The 20,043-nt window shown below is 39.9% G+C and overlaps 1 protein-coding gene and 1 non-coding gene across 9 annotated transcripts in view; one reads left to right on the top strand and one right to left on the bottom strand.

Annotated features, from left to right (window-relative positions):
• Positions 1-20,043, top strand: part of LOC126163219 (crossover junction endonuclease EME1) — a 219,609-nt gene that overhangs the window by 177,866 nt on the left and 21,700 nt on the right. For all 8 annotated transcript variants that reach the window (XM_049920166.1, XM_049920164.1, XM_049920162.1 and 5 more), the window contains 2 exons: positions 867-1,042; positions 12,307-12,492. In XM_049920166.1, coding sequence (XP_049776123.1) covers positions 867-1,042; positions 12,307-12,492 — 362 coding nt within the window. The remainder of the gene's footprint in view (positions 1-866; positions 1,043-12,306; positions 12,493-20,043) is intronic.
• Positions 11,822-11,896, bottom strand: Trnal-uaa (transfer RNA leucine (anticodon UAA)). The gene has a single exon. It is a non-coding gene; the product is annotated as a tRNA-Leu (tRNA).

The raw sequence follows: 20,043 nt of genomic DNA, 5'->3' as shown, positions 1-20,043 counted from the left end.
ACAATCAAGTTGTACACTTTCATGCTCCCTAGTTGTAGCCAGTATCTCTAGACATGCTTATAGAAGTGTGTTATGGGTTTGATTAGCATTGGGATGTTTGTTGTGTGTTCAGTGGAGGGTATATTGAACATTTGTGAAAAGAAAATGGAAAGCTTTGACACTATACATTATTATAAAAAGTTCCCCAAGCTTGTACGTACATCCATGTAAAAGTAACCATGTTAAAGTATCCATGTAAAGTAACTAATGCCATGTTGCAACTGGTATAATACTTCTCCAAATTTGTGGAGAACCATACCTATATATAGGCTATTATTAAGATGGAGTCACCATTCGCAAAGGCATTTTAAAGCTACTACCAGCCTCCCCCTCCCCCCTGCCCTCTCCCACCTTATGGAGAGGAATACATGTACCCTTCTGTCAGTGTCCAGTGTGTATCACATTGTTAAAGTGATATCGCTTTTCTGTGTGGTTGTGCATTGTGTAACTGACATGGAATGTGGGTACCAGGCCTCTATTTGCTTAAGTGGATGTAGAATACAGCTGAGAAACTGCTTACAAACCAGATGGCACACTGGCCCCAGCATTAATCCGTGAGGCAGGTTTCATCCGGAGCTGGTGCACCTGTCCAATCCCCGAAATAGGTGCTTTAACACATTTAGCTATTGTGTGGGTACAGAGAACCTGCTGGGTTTGAAGCATGGATTGGTCAGTTTCAGATACGTAATCCATAAGTCCTAAAAATGTTTAATATTTAGATGGTAGCTTGTTTGTCATTGAATAATATTGTTACAATATTTTTTGTTATGCACTGTAGAAAAACCACAGGAACTGTTATAATAAAATCTTATATGTTATTAATATAGCTGGAAGTGATTACAAAGTACAAAGAAGAGGACTATGCTTTGTTGATATGGACTTGGGATATGGTTAAGAGTCAGATGCAGTCAGGCATATTTATTGCGTCTGTATTATCTGTTGCATCATCACTTCCTGGCAAGAAGATGACACTTTTAATTTATGACTCTGAGAAATATTCAAGGTATGTCACATATAGTAAATGGAAATAAGATCAGTCTTGTTACATTCCATCCTTAATTAATGATTGAGCACTTGATTTAGTTTTAAAATATATAATAGGCAAAAGGAGTACTTTTGCAGAAGTGGCAATACAATTTAATGTCACTTCTTTATCAATACTCTTAAAAATTAATACTGAAAATGTTCTATTTCAACAATATGAAAAAGATACATTGCTATTCACAACACTGAGGAGGTGTTAGAATGACAGGCAGGCACAGTGAAAAAAAGACTGCTAGATACCATTAGCTGTCTCTCTACGTCCTTCATCAGATGTACGGAACACACATGCACACACATGGTGACTGTGGTCTCCAGGTGCCACAGCCCAATTCAGGGCCTTGGTACCCAGAGATGACAGTGGCCATTTGTGTGTGAGTTAGGTTTGTGTGAATGTGTGTGTGTTTTTCGACATCTGATGAAGGACTTAAGTCCAATACCTAATAGTATCTAGCAGTCTTTTTTTCACTGTGCCCGTCTGCCATTCAACATTTCCTCTGTATCGTGAATAGCAATCCATCCTTTTCATGTTGTTAATATAATGTAAATGGATAGATGAGAAGTCTGCTCACCAGGCGGCAGCCGCTCAGAGTGGCCGCACGGTTGGAGGCGCCCTGTCACGAATTGTGTGGCTCCTCCCGCCAGAGGTTCGAGTCCTCCCTCGGGCATGGGTGTCTGTGTTGTCCTTAACGTAAGATAGTTTAAGTAGTGTGTAAGTCTAGGGACCAATGACCTCAGCAGTTTGGTGCCTTAGGAACACACACACACACACACACACACACACACACACACACACACACACACACACACATACATACATACACACACACACCAATGGCAGTCAAAAAAGTCGCCCAGAACCCCAGGTGAGGAAAGACTTACCAGACAGGATTAGAAAGAAAGACTGTTTGTTGGGGACTGCACTGGACTAGATTTGAAAACCTGAGAGCTTAAAAGTGAAAAACAGGATAATATGCAAGACAGAGATTACTACTAAGACATTGTGCATGAGTTGATAGGAGTAAAGAGCTAAGTGCATTGTATGTAACTCAGAAGGGAGGGGGAACAGTGAAAAATAGACAAGTCAGAAAATAAAGGATGTAGAAAACAAAAATGGAGTGAAGAAAGGAGTAGTTCCTGTGAAGAAATGCTGAGATGGAAGGAAGTAATGTAAATTAAGGCCACATGGGAGGCGAGAACAGAGGAGATGTTATAGTGCTAGATCCCATCTGCGGAGTTCTGAGAAACTCGTTTCTGGGGGAAGAACCCAGATGGCACATACGGTGAAAAAGGCACCGAGATCATGACTGTCATGTTGTACATCATGCTCTGCAACAGGATTTTGTGTATGGCCAGTATACACTCTCTGCCTGTGCCCATTCTTCCTAATTGATAATTTAATGGTAGTCATGCTGATGTAGAAGGCCAGATATTGTTTACATGATAGCCGGTATATGACATGTGTCATTTCATAGATGGCTCTTCCTTTGATAGTATATGTTTTGCGAGTTACAGGGCTGGAATAGGTGGTGGCAGGAAGGTGCATAGGACAAGTCTTGCAGTGGGGTCTGTCACAGGGATAGGAATAATAGGGTGGGGAGATGGGTGCAGAAGGAGCATAGGGTCTGGAATCTCTAAATACCTTCTCCCAATTAAATTTCACATGGTCCTACTCTGAATCCCATGACACTTCCCTTGATGTTGGTCTCATTCTCACTGAAGGCCAGCTACACACTTCCATCCACATCAGACCTACTTACAAACAACAGTACTTACATTTTAACAGTTGCCATTCTTTCCATGTCAAACGTTCCCTCCCATACAGCCTTGGCAATGTATTTGTTCGGAGGCAGACTCTTTACAGCAGTACACCATCACTCTCACTTCAGCCTTAACTGAACGTAATTATCCCAACAGCCTAGTTCAGAAGCAGATTTCCTGGGCCATCACATCCAATCCTGGTACTGCTGATCCTTAAAAAAAAAAATCAGAGCATGCCACTGGTCACCCACTATTATCCTGGTCTTGACTGTATCAGTCAGCTACTTCGACAAGGCCATGAATACCTAAAATCCTCCCCTGAAATGAGATCCATTCTGTTAGAGATTTTGCCCACCACACCTAGAATAGCTTCTTCTGCACCCATCTCCCCAACCTATGGTTCCTACACCTGTGAACGTACCCTCTGCGGACTTCCCCTATGCACCCTCCTACCACCACGTATTCCAGCCCTGTAACTGGCAAAACATATACTACCTGTGAGATGATACATGTCTTAAACCAGCTGTTATGTAAACACTGTTCGGCCTTTTACAAGGTGCATTCAAGTTCTAAGGCCTCCGATTTTTTTTCTAATTAACTACTCACCCAAAATCGATGAAACTGGCATTACTTCTCGACGTAATCGCCCTGCAGACGTACACATTTTTCACAACGCTGACGCCATGATTCCATGGCAGCGGCGAAGGCTTCTTTAGGAGTCTGTTTTGACCACTGGAAAATCGCTGAGGCAATAGCAGCACGGCTGGTGAATGTGCGGCCACGGAGAGTGTCTTTCATTGTTGGAAAAAGCCAAAAGTCACTAGGAGCCAGGTCAGGTGAGTAGGGAGCACGAGGAATCACTTCAAAGTTGTTATCACGAAGAAACTGTTGCGTAACATTAGCTCGATGTGCGGGTGCGTTGTCTTGGTGAAACAGCACACGCGCAGCCCTTCCCGGATGTTTTTGTTGCAGTGCAGGAAGGAATTTATTCTTCAAAACATTTTCGTAGGATGCACCTGTTACCGTAGTGCCCTTTGGAACGCAATGGGTAAGGATTACGCCCTCGCTGTCCCAGAACATGGATACCATCATTTTTTCAGCACTGGCGGTTACCCGAAATTTTTTTGGTGGTGGTGAATCTGTGTGCTGCCATTGAGCTGACTGGCGCTTTGTTTCTGGATTGAAAAATGGCATCCACGTCTCATCCATTGTCACAACTGACAAAAAGAAAGTCCCATTCATGCTGTCGTTGCGCGTCAACATTGCTTGTCAACATGCCACACGGGCAGCCATGTGGTCGTCCGTCAGCATTCGTGGCACCCACCTGGATGACACTTTTCGCATTTTCAGGTCGTCATGCAGGATTGTGTGCACAGAACCCACAGAAATGCCAAGTCTGGGGGCGATCCTCCAAAACAATTCTCTCCACTTTCTCGATCATGTCGTCAGACCGGTTTGTGCGAGCCCGAGGTTGTTTCGGTTTGTTGTCACACGATGTTCTGCCTTCATTAAACTGTCGCACCCGCAAACGCACTTTCGACACATCCATAACTCCATCACCACATGTCTCCTTCAACTGTTGATGAATTTCAATTGGTTTCACACCATGCAAATTCAGAAAACGAATGATTGCACGCTGTTCAAGTAAGGAAAACGTCGCCATTTTAAGTATTTAAAACAGTTCTCATTCTCGCCACTGGTGGTAAAATTCCATCTGCCGTACGGTGTTGCCATCTCTGGGACATATTGACAATGAACGCGGCCTCATTTTAAAACAATGCACATGTTTCTATCTCTTTCCAGTCCGGAGAAAAAAAATCGGAGGCCTTAGAACTTGAATGCACCTCGTCCATCTGCATGACTGCCACCCAGTTATCAATCAGAATGAATGGGCATAGACAGAGGGGTGTATACAGGCAACACACAATGTACCGATGCAGAGTATGCTGTACAGCATGACAGTCATGATCTTGGTGCCTTTTTCGTCACATGTGCCATCTGGTTTCTTCCCCCAGACACCAGTTTCTTAGAACTTCGCAGGTGGGAACTAGCACTACAACATATTCTTGGTTCTCGCCACCCACATGGCCTTAATTTACATTAATTCCTTGTGTCTCAGCATTTCTTCACAGTATTGTATTGTATTTTATGGAACTGGTGACCTAGAAATGATGGAGAGGCTTCATCCCCCACCGTAGCCCCCAGTGGTACACAACCCAACAGGTTACAGCAGTCCTCTCACCCTACCACCACCCCACACCAAACCCAGAGTTATTGTGCGGTTCAGCCCCCAGTGGACCCCTCCCTCCCCGGGAATTTCTCACACGAGACGAACGAGTGTAACCCCAATGTTTGCGTGGTAGAGTAATTACGGTGTACGCGTACATGTAGAAAGTGTTTGTGCAGCAATTGCCGACATAGTGTAACTGAGGTGGAATAAGGGGAACCAGCCTGCATTCGCCGAGGCAGATGGAAAACCGCCTTAAAAACCATACACAGACTGGCTGGCACACCAGACCTCGACCATTTAGGATCAGTGGGGCAACAGCTTTGGAGAAATAGAAATACTGAGCATGCAACAAGGATCAAGGATCCAAATTTTGTAGCTGAGCTTTAATCACCAAAATTTGAACATGTCCAAAGAGTGAGTAATACTTCCTTGCATCTTTGTTAATATGTAATTAATATTTTTTGATGTGTTCTATGAAAACCAAGTTTTTACAAAATTTTCCTTTTAATTTTATCATTAACACTAACCAGAGGGTTGGTTTGGAAGCTACCATGCTTTGGAACTTTTTATAATTCATTCTTGTAGAATCAAGTTTTATACAAGGAAGTAATGGTTAAACTTAAATACGGCACAGGAAAGCAAGCCCTTTTTTATTTTCAAATGGTGGCAGTTGTAAATGCAGTTCTGGGAAAGAATCACATGTTGTATTGTAACCCTCACTTCAGATTGAAAAGCATTTATTGAATACATATGAACTTACTGTACGAGTGTTAACGAACTTTCTGTACGAACATTAAAATTGTCTGTTATTCCACTAACAAAACAATAATAGTTCCTGACAGGAATTGATATAAGCCCAAGCATTACTGCTTCATTATACATGCATACTGAAATTATAATATTAAGCCAGTAACTGCATAGCTGGTGTGGGGGGAGTGACACAGTGGAAGTGGCTGGAAACTGTGGGACATCATTATAGAGGCTCCTGAGAAATATTCAAGGCTGCTGGTGATGCTGGTATAGATACAGAGCACTTTTTGTAGGCCCAGAGCCATTTTGTAGTAGAGGCATCCCTTTGAGATGCAGCAGGTGTGGTCGATTTGACCATCAGTCAAGCTGAATCAACATTCATGGTCATGCCCCCCCCCCCCCTTGCAGGAAGGAAGAACCAGGTGGGGCGTAGCGAGAGTTACGATGTGGTTGCATCGGTGGATTGGCTGATGAATGAGGTCTCTGAGTCGGTTGAATTGCTGGTGTCACATCCAGTGTGTTGTAGCCACCAGCAGCAACTAGCATCTATGCAGTTCCACCATTGTCTGCCGGATCTATTCAAGACCTGTCCGAATGTGCATGTGCATGTGCAAACTGGCAGGCACTCATGTGCAATGGTGTGGCTGTGTCTGCTTTGTGTTCCTGGAGTGGAAACAAGAGGGCCATAAGTGTTCTGTGAGGTTGCCCCTGAAGGAGCTCTGCTGGGCTTCAACCATTAATGGAAGTGGACCTGTAAGAAGCTAGGAAAATGTTTAGCACTGAAACCAATTTAGCAAACTAAGGCTTTTAAAATTTGGATTTTGAATGTACAAACAAAGTGTTCTGCCAGTCAGTTTGACACTTTATGTTAAAGTGGTGTGGTAAGATGTTTAATTCCATTGTGGGTGAAACACCTTTAGAAATTGTTGTCCAACAGCATGCAGGGTAACCCTCTATTGCGAACATACTCTCTGTGGCTCCCACTGTGCTGCCATTGTTGTCTGCTGCAGGCATATGCTTTATGGAAAGTGGGAGCAGTAGTCCACGACAATTTCTCACATGGATTTTAAGAAAGGGTCTGCGAAGCCAGCATGAATTCACAAGAACTCCTCGAGTGCGAGGTCCCGAAAGGCCAATGATCTTTACAGCATTTGATGCCCCACATATTGCCTACCACGCAACAACTATATCCAAAATTGGCTGCCAATGGCAACGGGGGGTGGGACTGGAAGTATCCAATGGTGAGTACTGCCAAGGCCATGGAGCAAAGTTAAACTGCTTAGTCGACATGTGACATTCGCGTGCTTTATTTCACATGGGGAGTACAATGATGACAATATGTGCTTAACAAGTGAAAGAGATACTGAAACAGGTGTCAAGGCATGTAGTCTCATCGTCCTTGTCAGACATGGAGCCACAAATCCAATCTCCAGTGAAGCATAGTAAGGGACAATCGTTTTTGAAGGTTTGGGTACTAAACATAATTATGTACATGGAAGATCATCCGCAGCATAGTAAAAAAAGAGCAATTATGAGCACTTTTCGAATAAGTCTGCAGAAATATGACTGTGTAGTGCATAAGAAAAACTATGGCTATTCAAGGGAGGACAAGGTCCACTTGTTATAAAAACTGGCGTTTGCGCATTTCGAGGCTGCTTGATACAATTTACAGGATCTATGTGATAGTGACCTAGTACATTATGCACATCAGATTGTGCACGACATCAATTACAGTGATTTCAAGGGAAGCACTGGACGGCTGCATTCCTTCAGACAGTGCTACAGAATTGGAAGATGTAATATAACCAGCCCAAAAATTTGTAGATGATGTGAATAAACTTATCCCATCATTCAGTAAGGAATTTGTTTTCAACTCCAACCAATTGGTATTCAAAGAGGAAATTCATATTAAAGGAATCCTGGAAATTAGAGGTACCAAGAGAGTTGTATCAAGATCAACTAACATCATTGCCTTAATGCATTCATATACAATTATGCCGACTGTTAATCTAGATGTGCTGCCAGATGTTGGAGGTACCCTGTCCCCTAAGATTCTTTCTCGTGTGCGTGATCTTGCAAGGGCAGTAGGGAACACACAGGTCACAGCAAGCAAGAGTGGGAAAGCGGGCATTAGAGAACTGTGGTATGAGCAGTCCTTTTGGCAATCACTGGTCAAAATAACTTGCTTTTGCTTGATTTCTGGTCTATGTATAAAAATCCTACTGCTTTAAAGCAAACTGTCCCTCCTGAAAAGCATGTGACATTGCAGTTCATACCGCCTGGAACCACTGGACACATTAAGCCTCTGGGTGTTTGTTTTTTCCATTTATAAAACATATTATTGCATTCCATTTATAAAACATATTATTGCACTATCTGCAGTTACTCTTTAAAGAATAGCCAGATCCACAATAAGCTTTACGACAGAATATTTTGCATTTGATTGCATGCCATCACATTCCATCACCCTGTTACACCTGTGTGATTCTATATGTGTTGTTACTAGCTGAATATCCTGCACGGTTTGTAAATCCCAAGGAGTTCATCTTTGATCTTGGTGGTGCAAATCTTTTTGATTACTATGGTGCACCATTTTTCATTCGGAGTTTGCAATGCAAATTAATGGTTCATTTTGAACATTTCTTCGATGTCGACAATGTCCATTTTGTGAAGTGTAATACATGCATCCCATAGAAGGCTGATCTGTCCACCTCCCGGACACTTGTCTTACGTCCCCTCCTGATGCACATGGTAACTCATTAGCAGCTAAATTCTTTCCTGTCACAATTGTTAACAAAACAGTTTCAGATGAGCGACCTCGCACTCAAGAGGTTCCTTATCTGTTGCACTGATGCTGGCCACAGAGAGAATGACTGGAATGGGGCTGGCTGGTGTGCTGACAAACAGCACACTGCCTAACCATCCCTGCAACGTCATCGGCCATACCAAAACAGTAAATGTAACAATTCACCAGTTGCTTCATGCTGGAAATCCCCCAGTGAGAGTGATGCAGGAGTTGGAAGATCTTAACTGCTGAAAATCCCAATAGCACTATTCAGACCATTAGAAAAGCTCTCACTTCTTACAGAAGTGAATTAGCAGGTGGGCTATGAAGGCTGCTGGGGAAATAGTGTACATAGTAATTTACTTTTCCTGGAAACACTTGAAGATCCTTGATGGATTTAGGTACAAGCATGTCCTGAATAATATCTACATACTACTTGGTGAGCTGAAGGCCCTCCTCACTGAGTAAACAGCCAAAATAAATAACTGCTTGTTGAAAGAAGATGCATTTGTAAATATTACACCTAATAACTTTCTATGGAAGGGCTGCGAAAAAACAGCCATAGATTGCAAAAATATTCTTTTGTCGCGTGGTCATTGACCAGAATATTGTTGAGACAATTCACACAATTCAAATACCTGCAGCAGTCTGTTCAAATGACCTGTGGAATATGGGTGAGGCACTAGCCACACCAAAAGGTAACCTATTTTATTGATGCAGTCTGAACAGTGTGTTGAATCTTCTTTAAGTCATTAAGAGACAGCTGAAAATATGTCTCCAGTAGATCACTTTCAGAAAATAATTTTCGTGCTGAAAGTTTAGAAAAAAGTTCATCTGGATGAGGTAAGGGATAAGAATCAATGTCTGCTTGAGCATTAATTGTTTGCTTAAAGTCTCCACAGAACAGAACAGATCTGCCATGCTTCCTAACTGCCACTAACAGTAAAGCCCACTGACTGTACAAATCAGGAGAAAACTGTTTTGTGCTCTAACCTGTCTAGTTCAATCGTAACCTTATTCCTAATGCAATCAGGTGGGCTTAGGAAAGTTTCAGACTTGCTGTTGGCTTCAAGACAGTGCAAGGCTGAAAATCGACTGCTTTCCCCAAAAGAGCTTCAAACAATGGCACAAATTGTGTAGAAAGTGTATCAATGGCAGCACAAATTACCAATGAGTTGATAGAGTGCATTTCATGATCTAATGAAAATCTGAAAATAGAATACACCTGTAGAGAAAAAATTTTCGGGACCGATGTATCTGCCATAATCGAAAATGTCAGCCATAGCTTTTGTTGATTGTGTTCACAGCTTTTATAAATTGTAGAAATGATGGTATGTAACACATTAAGCTGCTGTTCAGTTTATCCTTTATTATGCAACCGGTTTCAGTCAAAGACTCACATGTTTTTGTTAACAGTAGGAACTACACACACACATGTCAAAAATATAATATTTCTGAATGGATGGATGTAACTTTTGCTGTTAACAAAAATCTGTACTTGAAAATTGTCTTTGATCGAACAGTTGCACAGTAAAGAATAAGTTGAACAACATATACGAAGTCTTCACGGGTTGTCAGCCACATAGCGTCATCATCTCGTAGCAATGTTTCAATGAAATGCGTCTCCATCATCTTCAGGCGAAGATGATGGAGATGCATTCCATCGAAACATTGCTATGAGTCGACGACGCTACTCAACTGACAACCCGTGAAGACTTCATATATGAAATTCACTTAGAAAGCCTGCACTCACATATAAGCTGAACAACACTTTTTTAAAGGCATTACATAATGATCATTTCCACAAAAAATGAATTGATTGTAAACAACCATCAGTTGTACACAACCTAAGCATTGGCTATACCCCCAACTTTGATAGCACTTCACTGAATGAGGGATTACACATACTAAATGCAAAGACTGGTTAACAACTAAGACCAATGCAGTGGTATTAGAAGGAAAGTCTTATACTGTTGCAAGTAGCTAAATTTTATGCATTGCCTGCACATGATCACTGGGGCCAGAGCCTAGTGCCCACCATGCTATGACATATATGTGCAGTGCAATGTTTACATAAACACTTATAATATTTGCCCTGATTATTAGGCATTCTCATCTGGGATGCAAAGAAAAGCAGCCCAAGCAAGTAGGAGAAAGGTGTATTGCCACAAACGACACCTGATACAAGACAAGTTTTGGGGAGGGGCCAGTTGACTTCTGTCAAATGAACTTGTTTACAACTTTAGAGTCTGTTATGGAAACCTGCTGCATTTTATCACTATGGCTATGGACCACATGTTAAAGATCAGCATCTTACGAAAAAGTGTACAGCACAATTGGTGATATTTCAAATGCACACAATGTTTGAAGCACTTCAGCCAGGAAGGGGTCAGACTGTCTTAAGACTTGTGTACATACCTCCTTAGTTCTTAGCAAATTGTATTTCAAATGCACATGCAATTTGTAGCACTTCAACCAGAAAGGGGTCAGACTGTCTTAAGGCTTGTGTACATACCTTGTTATCTGGTTCTTAACAAGTCACTACAGCTCATATTAAATTTTTCATGTATGAGTGATGACACACATGTGAATTTTCATTTTCTAGTCTATTCCTTCAAATCTGAATCAGACACATAATTTACAGCATGTGACTTGGGGTGCAATAAGAATTCTTGCCTGGCTGCTACTCTATGCATTTTGTTCGAAAATGTCGAATAATAATGAGAATGTCAGACAGTGGGAACACAGATGGATCAGACAACGATGCCAACTTTTGTTCCAAGTTATATTACTGTGTTCACATACAACAAAAAGACCCACAGTCACTCCAAACACTTAATCTCATTTGCCCAGATGCGCAGGGCAAGACATATACTTCCCAGTCTTTTTGAACTTAGTTCAATGGCTGAAATACAAAGGCAGCTAGCAGTGCCTGTGACTGCTGCAGTGTAGAATTAGTGAAGTGCTTGACCCACTTCTGGTTGCTGATTTAGCTGTTGCTATCAAAGCTCAAAAAATTTTGCATCATTTGGAACGCTAGGCTAACCAGAACTGGAACCTGCTCGCTGCCAATATTGTACCCTGACTTTCAGCCCAATAACATTTATGGAACACAGATAAACTCTTTGCCACAACAGATTGAAATTCCAGAATGAGATTTTCACTCTGCAGCGGAGTGTGCGCTGATATGAAACTTCCTGGCAGATTAAAACTGTGTGCTGGACCGAGACTCGAACTCGGGACCTTTGCCTTTTACGGGCAAGTGCTCTACCAACTGAGCTACCCAAGCACGACTCACGCCCCGTCCTCACAGCTTTACTGTGATCTTAATTAACTTCTAGAGGCACATTGGAGAATAGCAATTGAGAATGAGTCCATTGTCGGACAGCCTTAATATTTGCCAGCTACAGAAATTCATGTGACCAGCCTGCGATGTCTGCTTTCCCACGGCAGATGGCCACACCAAACATGGGTGATAATTTGCATGTCAGTACATCCATATCTTGCATACGTATGTCTGACAGGGTTACTAAACATTGCATCGTTACGGTTAGTGTATACCGATTCTCTGACCTCACTCCCCCCCCCAATCCTCCTCTTCCTCATCCCTCACCCCCCTAAAAAAATGATCTGCCTGTTTTCAGCTGTCACATGACAACAGTTACATTTTATTAAGATAAACATAACTCCATTTATTTAGGAACAAGAAACCACTGAAGAAGGGAAGTTATTACACGGAATCATCACCATCCGAAGATGAGCTGCTGGAGACCCTCGTAGAATTGCAGTTGCGACACGGTTGTCAGTATCATCTTGTACACACCCCAGAGGAGCTTGGTGCAGCAATTGGGCAGCTTACAAAGGCTATTGCTGTGAAACCATTCAAGTTAGTATACATATGATGCAATCAGATGTTATTCGCAATGTTTTGCTAACTGTAACTAGAAAATTATGTTGTTCAGAAGACTACAAAGCATTCCAACATTTGGCTTTAACTGCTGGACATATAATCTTCTGATGGAATTACAGTACAACTGTTTTGTAAGTCCACCTACATTAATAAGATGAGAAGCAATTATCAGACTGTGAAAAGGAGGGGGAGGGTTTCTGACAGCTAACCTACAGTTAAAACTGCAGTAATAAAGAGTATTATCTGCAATGCTTTGTGTGTGTGTGTGTGGGGGGGGTGGGGGGGGGGGGTGAGACTGTCTTTGATGTGAGTACTTCGTACAGACTACATTATTTTTGCTGCTCAACTGTAGAGGGATGCAAGCCTTAGAGAAACTTTCACAAATAGCCTCAAGTTTATAACTACATAGATAAATAAGGATTGATTATTGTATAATTTTCAAATTGTGTGTCATTTTAGAATTATCTTGCACATAAGTCTTAATGAGAATGTGAGAGAAAATGGAACGGAATTAAGATGCATCTTGACTTGGTAAAAACTTTCTAAAGCCAAGACCAAATAAATATTTCTTTATTTCCCGACAACCAGTTTCGACAGACTTTGTTGTTGTCTTCTGGTGTTCAAAAATTTGTGTTATAATTTCGTTAATTTTGAATTGGACCTCATGCCAACTCAAAATGAACACATTTTATAACATAAATTTACAATTCTGTTCTTCGTTGTTTTGTTGTATTGTCAATTTCTTCTATTAATATCACTGACATTTTCGTTCTCCACATACCACTTACACCATTTGCCTCTTCCTCCTCCCACCTAGCAAATTTGGTGGACAGTCTTGAAGTTAATGAGAAGCATGAGCTGATTCACACCTACCAGGCCATAGTCCAGTTGAGCTTGTGATATAATTGATTGTTTGATTGCAGTGGGATAAAACACACACACACACACACGAGATCATCTGCTTGTCCTTCACGACCCCACATCCCACCATCACTCATCCTGGACAAAATCACTAATATACAGGGTTATTACAAATGATTGAAGCGATTTCACAGCTCTACAATAACTTTATTATTTGAGATATTTTCACAATGCTTTGCACACACATACAAAAACTCAAAAAGTTTTTTTAGGCATTCACAAATGTTCGATACGTGCCCCTTTAGTGATTCGGCAGACATCAAGCCGATAATAGAGTTCCTCCCACACTCGGCGCAGCATGTCCCCATCAATGAGTTCGAAAGCATCGTTGATGCGAGCTCGTTATTCTGGCACGTTTCTTGGTAGAGGAGGTTTAAACACTGAATCTTTCACATAACCCCACAGAAAGAAATCGCATGGGGGTAAGTCGGGAGAGCGTGGAGGCCATGACATGAATTGCTGATCATGATCTCTACCACGACTGATCCATCGGTTTTCCAATCTCCTGTTTAAGAAATGCCGAACATCATGATGGAAGTGCGGTGGAGCACCATCCTGTTGAAAGATGAAGTCGGCGCTGTCGGTCTCCAGTTGTGGCATAAGACAATTTTCCAGCATTTCCAGCTACACGTGTCCTGCAACATTTTTTTTGCAGAAGAAAAAGGTGCCGTAAACTTTAAACCAGATTCGCACATTGTGTCTGTTCACTTCACCATTAAGAAAAAATGTTGCTTCATCACTGAAAACAAGTTTTGCACTGAACGCATCCTCTTCCATGAGCTGTTGCAACCGCGCCGAAAATTCAAAGCGTTTGACTTTGTCATCGGGTGTCAGGGCTTGTAGCAATTGTAAACGGTAAGGCTTCTGCTTTAGCCTTTTCCGTAAGATTTTCCAAACCGTCGGCTGTGGTACGTTTAGCTCCCTGCTTGCTTTATTCGTCGACTTCCGCGGGCTACGCGTGAAACTTGCCCGCACGCATTCAACCGTTTCTTCGCTCACTGCAGGCTGACCCGTTGATTTCCCTTTACAGAGGCATCCAGAAGCTTTAAACTGCGCATACCATCGCCGAATGGAGTTAGCAGTTGGTGGATCTTTGTTGAACTTCGTCCTGAAGTGTCGTTGCACTGTTATGACTGACTGATGTGAGTGCATTTCAAGCACGACATATGCTTTCTCAGCTCCTGTCGCCATTTTGTCACACTGCGCTCTCGAGCGCTCTGGCGGCAGAAACCTGAAGTGCGGCTTCAGCTGAACAAAACTTTATGAGTTTTTCTACGTATCTGTAGTGTGTCGTGACCATATGTCAATGAATGGAGCTACAGTGAATTTATGAAATCGCTTCAATCATTTGTAATAGCCCTGTATATTTATAATATCTTTGTAGACAAATCTAGGGAGAAAAGTCATATCACAAAACCAATAGTAAATGGACAATCTGATCATGACATGTAGCATGTTGTGTTAAATGTTTAAACTTGCCAGGATAAAAAATGTATTAAATCTGAGTACAGGAGGGTAATAAATAAGTAAAAAATTGAGAAATTCAGGAAATTGCTCGAAGACATGGACTGGATAGTTGTTGACAATACATCTGACTCAAATGGAAGATACAAAGCATTCATTAATAAAGTTGCCTCCACTTTTGAGAATTGTTTTCCCCTAAAGAATAGAATAGAATAGAATATTTTTATTCGCCTTTTAGTATTTTTCATACAATAGGCTTTGTCAAAGTTTACAGTGGAGTACAGTTAAGCACAATAAACACTTACATACACAGAGTTATTTAGCTTATTTAAGAATTGAAAACATTTCTTTATCACTTATTAAAAGCTTATGATATATTGAGTATTTCCTAGGAATTCTTCAGTTGTATAAAATTCATTGCATTTTAACCAATTTTGCAATACACTCTTGAATTCATTAAAAGTGGCTGTACGAGCTGAGTATGGTAACTTATTAAAAAATTTTATGCCCAAATGTTTATACTTATTATGGACAACAGCTAGCCTCCAGAAAGGAAAATCTAACAAGTGACTATTTCTGGTATTGTGTGTGTGTACTTCACATCTCGTGCTGAATTTGTCGAGATTTTCTTTAGCATACATTAAACAGTTATGTATGTACATGCTAGGTACTGTCATTACACTGAGATATTTAAAGTGGTTTCTGCAGGAATCTCTGGGTGCTAATCCTAGTATACATGTGATGGCCTTCTTTTGCCATCTGAAAATACATTTAGCCCCTGAGGAATTACCCCCAGAGCAAAATTCCATACTCCAGAATGGAATGGAAGAAAGCAAAATATGAGTGGAGTAACAGCTGTTTGATCACACTGTTTCTCAGTTTGTACAGTAAAAAAAGTACACGGGCTAGTTTGCTGCACAGGTGATTGGTGTGTTCTTCCCAGAAGAGTTTTTGGTTTATGTGCAATCCAAGTAGTTTCACTGCCTTATTTTTACTTTTTGTAGCTTTTAGATTAAAAATTATTTCCTCTGTTTTTGTGTTGTTTATGCACAGTTTATTGGCCTGACACCAGTGACTAGTCATTTGCGTTATTTCTCTGTTGTTATCCAGCACAGTTTGTAAATTGTCACCTGAGGTTATTAGTGTTATATCATCAGTGTACAGTATATTCTTACATGGTATATAATTCGAGAAATCGTTAATATAGACAATAAACAGCAAAACCCCAAGTACCAAGCCTTGGATATTCCTCTTTTTTTAGTAAGTATTGCTGATCTCTGTTTATTTGCGTGTACAAGCTGTAACCTATTGCTTAAATAAGATTTGAATAAGGTGAGTGGTATATCTTCAATTCCATAGTATTCTAACTTTTTAATGATTGTCATGAGACACTGAATCAAATGCTTTGCTTAAATCAATAAGTGTTCCAGATATATGCAGCCTCTTTTCATATGCTTCATATACATTGTTCACCAAAGCTTCAGTTGCTTTTACAGTTGACAGGTGAGACCTGAATCTGAATTGCTGTTCATTTAATAGTTTGTTGCTTTCAAAATAGCTGTATAGCTGCATATGCATGCAATTTTCTATTATTTTGCATATGATTGGTGCTATTGATATGGGTCTGTAGTTGTTTGGGAGGTTTTTATCACCTTTTTTATACATAGGTAGTGTAACTGTGAGCTTAAGACATTCTGGAAAAATTCCTTCATCTAGTACTCTGTTTGACAGTGAGAGAAGTGGCACTTTATGATGAAATTACTGAGTCCATAATAGTCTTCTGTTTTGGAATTGCTTAGTTTGTTTATCGATTTGCAAATTTCATTTAGGGTGATAGGAGTCCAAGTAAATTTCTCACTAGTCTGGTTTGTATAGATGAGTAGTGCTTCTGCATCTATGGTAGAATTATTGAGTGGAGTGGTAGTGGCACTATTTACAAAATAATCATTGAATGTATCGCAGTCTATAGGGATGTTTTCTTTATTGATGTTATTAATTTCCTGTTTCCTGACATTCCAGGCTGCTTTACATTTATTTTTGGAATTCAAAATGTATTCATCATTTGCATTGCACTTAGTCCCTTTTATTTCTGATTTGTAAAGTTTTCTCATATTTATGCAATTTGCCTTGTCTTGATCACTTTTATTAGACTTATCCTTCAGAATTAGAAGTAGTATCCTAAGTTTCTTTAAGTTTTGGAGTGTACCACTTGTTAGTAGGACATTTTTTATGTGTATTATCAGGATATTGTCTTTTGGTTACAATTTCTGTGAGGAAAATAGTAAAGCATTCGTCAGTTGCCTTATTATTATTAATTTTATGAGACCAATCAATTTCCTGTAACTCATTAATCATGTTCTTTACATTGGATTCTCCTAGAAGTCTATATGTCACTTGTCTTCCTTTAGTGTTGAGTTCAGAATTTTCTATTCGAAGCCATAGTCCTGCATGATCTGATATTCCTAATTCTATTATGTGACATTCAAGAGTATCTTTATATACATTACTAATTATGTTATCAAGACATGTATTCTGTCTGGTGGGCTTTTCATTAAGACAATAATAGTTCAATGACTTCAAAGAATTAACCATATAGATAATATTTCTCTTCTTTGCCCTTATATCTATGTTAATATCACCTACAATTATAATTTTATGTTGTTTATATTTGGACAACTGCAAAATGAGTGTTTTAATTTTTTCTACAAATATTATTTCATCAGATCTTGGAGTTCAATACACTGACACAATTACAATTTTTTGTGCATGTATTACCATACCCGCTACTTCAAATATGCCTTCAAGGCACATTTTGCTAAGGTCTGCTACTGAATAATCTAAATCTGATTTGCTTTTAACGTAGATTGAGACTCCACCATGTGAAATGCTTCTTCTGCAACAGCTAGTAACTAGCAAATATCCCATAGGAACACACAAGTCTATTTCAGACTCTTTCATCCAGTGTTCATTGATACGCAACATACTGCAGTTAATTTTATCAAGCCAGTACTGCAGTTCATTGTAGTGGTTAATAAAAAAGAAAAAGAGAAGAAAAGAAAAGGTTGAAAATGTGGGAAGAAATGGTGAATAAAAAGGGGGTTTAAAATCGTTAATGACCGTGAAAAAAGGGAAAGAATAAAATGCAAATCGGACTTCATATTACAGAAAAGTTATTGGACTTCGTGATTCGGAAAAGCTATTGTTGGGGTGGACCTTGTGGTGTTTCTGAGCAAAAGTCAAACCAATTTCCAGTACAAAAATTATTTAGAAAAAAAGAAAAAGAAAAAAAAAAGAAACAGAAACAGAGAATAACAAAACACAGGGGGAAATGGCGTAGATAAGAGTTCATCCTTTACCATGTTAACATGTCTTCTCGCATGCGGCGTCCAGGTCTTCAAAAATCTCCTACTTCATTTCTGCATGAAAAGTCTTAACTGCTCCAAAATCTTGCAATAAATTTTCATTGTCCAGAAATTACTAATGTATACAAACTAAAACCATCTTGGTGTTGAATGCAATATATTTTACATTGCTGCTTTCAACCTCCAAATTTCATACAAACTTTCACAACACATCTGCACATCAGTGAGTTTTTTCGTCTTAATTCGACCAAGACTAGCTAATAAGTTTTTACGTCTGAATTAAGCTTCCGCTCTCAAGAGACAAAAGAAATGGATAGAAAAAAAAAGAAGAGTTACAATTATAGTACCTTCATTTTCTCTGCCGTCGACCGCTCATACCGCTGCGGCGGTATAATTTATATCTGAGGGAACGTGTGCAGCGCGGCGAAATTCAAAGTCCCGCTACATCATTGACTTTACCACAAAGTGATTGTACGTTTATATGTAGAAGGAGAACATTGTTATCTGCGCAGAAAGGTATTTTGATGTCACAAGATCTTGCATGTTCATTGATTTTCACCGATTGATCTAAAACAACACAGTTATCTGAATTAATTACTTTGCTGCAGTTTTCCCTTAACATGGTTTCTACCCTTCCTTCCCCTGTACGTTGTATTGCCTAAAAAAGGAGGTCTATAAGTGTCCCCAGAAATAGTGTCTTTTAAAACTAGACAGTTGCGTTCTTGAATTTCATTTATAATTTTGCTTATCTCGTGACAGAGAAATTTTTTAACCCGGGTAATTCAGATGCTCACCGTGTTCAGTGTGCAGATTTTTCGCCAGTCTGTTGATATCTACTACACTGCATTTTGCGTAAGTAGAGCATAATTGTTTTTATTCTAGTGTTGGTTTTGCGGATTTCTTTATTCACACACGCATTATACATGAGGTCATTTCTATTAGGTATCGTCACAACAACAGTGTTCTTCATCATATTTACATTTAAAAAATCCCTCAAACCTGTTATGCACTTTCCGGATTCGTTATGAGCTATGTCATTGGCACCTGTCACACAAACAACGAGGTAACTCAACTCATCCACAAGTCAAAAAATAAAACGTTGATTACACAAGGAATAAAGATATCACGTGGGACAAAAAGGAGACACTATCTACTATCTAGAAACAGCTCTGAGGTTAGAATTGTAATGCATTACAAAGAATACTGCAAAATACTGCAGCAAGTAATCCAGAAATCAAAGCAGCTTTATTATGAGAAAAAGATAATTACATCAGGTAACAAAGTAAAAACTGCATGGGATATTGTGAAGACAGTGACAGATGGGGCCAAAAAGGAAGAGGAACATTCTTGTGTATATTAATGACCTCTCATCTGTTACATTGCCAGATGCCAAGTTTGTTTTGTTTGCAGATGACACTAACATTGCAATAAGTAGCAAGTCAAGTACAGATTTAGAAATAGCTGCTAATCAAATTTTCACTGACATCAATAAGTGGTTTAAAGCTAATTCTTTGTCATTAAACTTTGAGAAGACTCAGTATATGCAGTTCAGAACCTGTAAGAGATTGCCTTCCAGCATGAGTATAACATATGAAGACATGCAGTTCAAAGAGGTTGACGGTGTTAAATTTCTGGGATCACAACTTAATAATAAATTCGGTTGGGAAGTGCATACCACAGAATTGCTAAAGTGCCTAAACAAGTATGTATTTGCCTTGAGAATGATGTCAGATGTAGAGATATATTTATATATATTAAAAAAAAAAAACTTGCACACTTT

The sequence above is a fragment of the Schistocerca cancellata genome, chromosome 1 (genome assembly GCF_023864275.1).
Source record: "Schistocerca cancellata isolate TAMUIC-IGC-003103 chromosome 1, iqSchCanc2.1, whole genome shotgun sequence".
Taxonomy (NCBI): Eukaryota; Metazoa; Arthropoda; class Insecta; order Orthoptera; family Acrididae; genus Schistocerca; species Schistocerca cancellata.
This window is presented reverse-complemented; position numbering and strand designations above follow the sequence as displayed.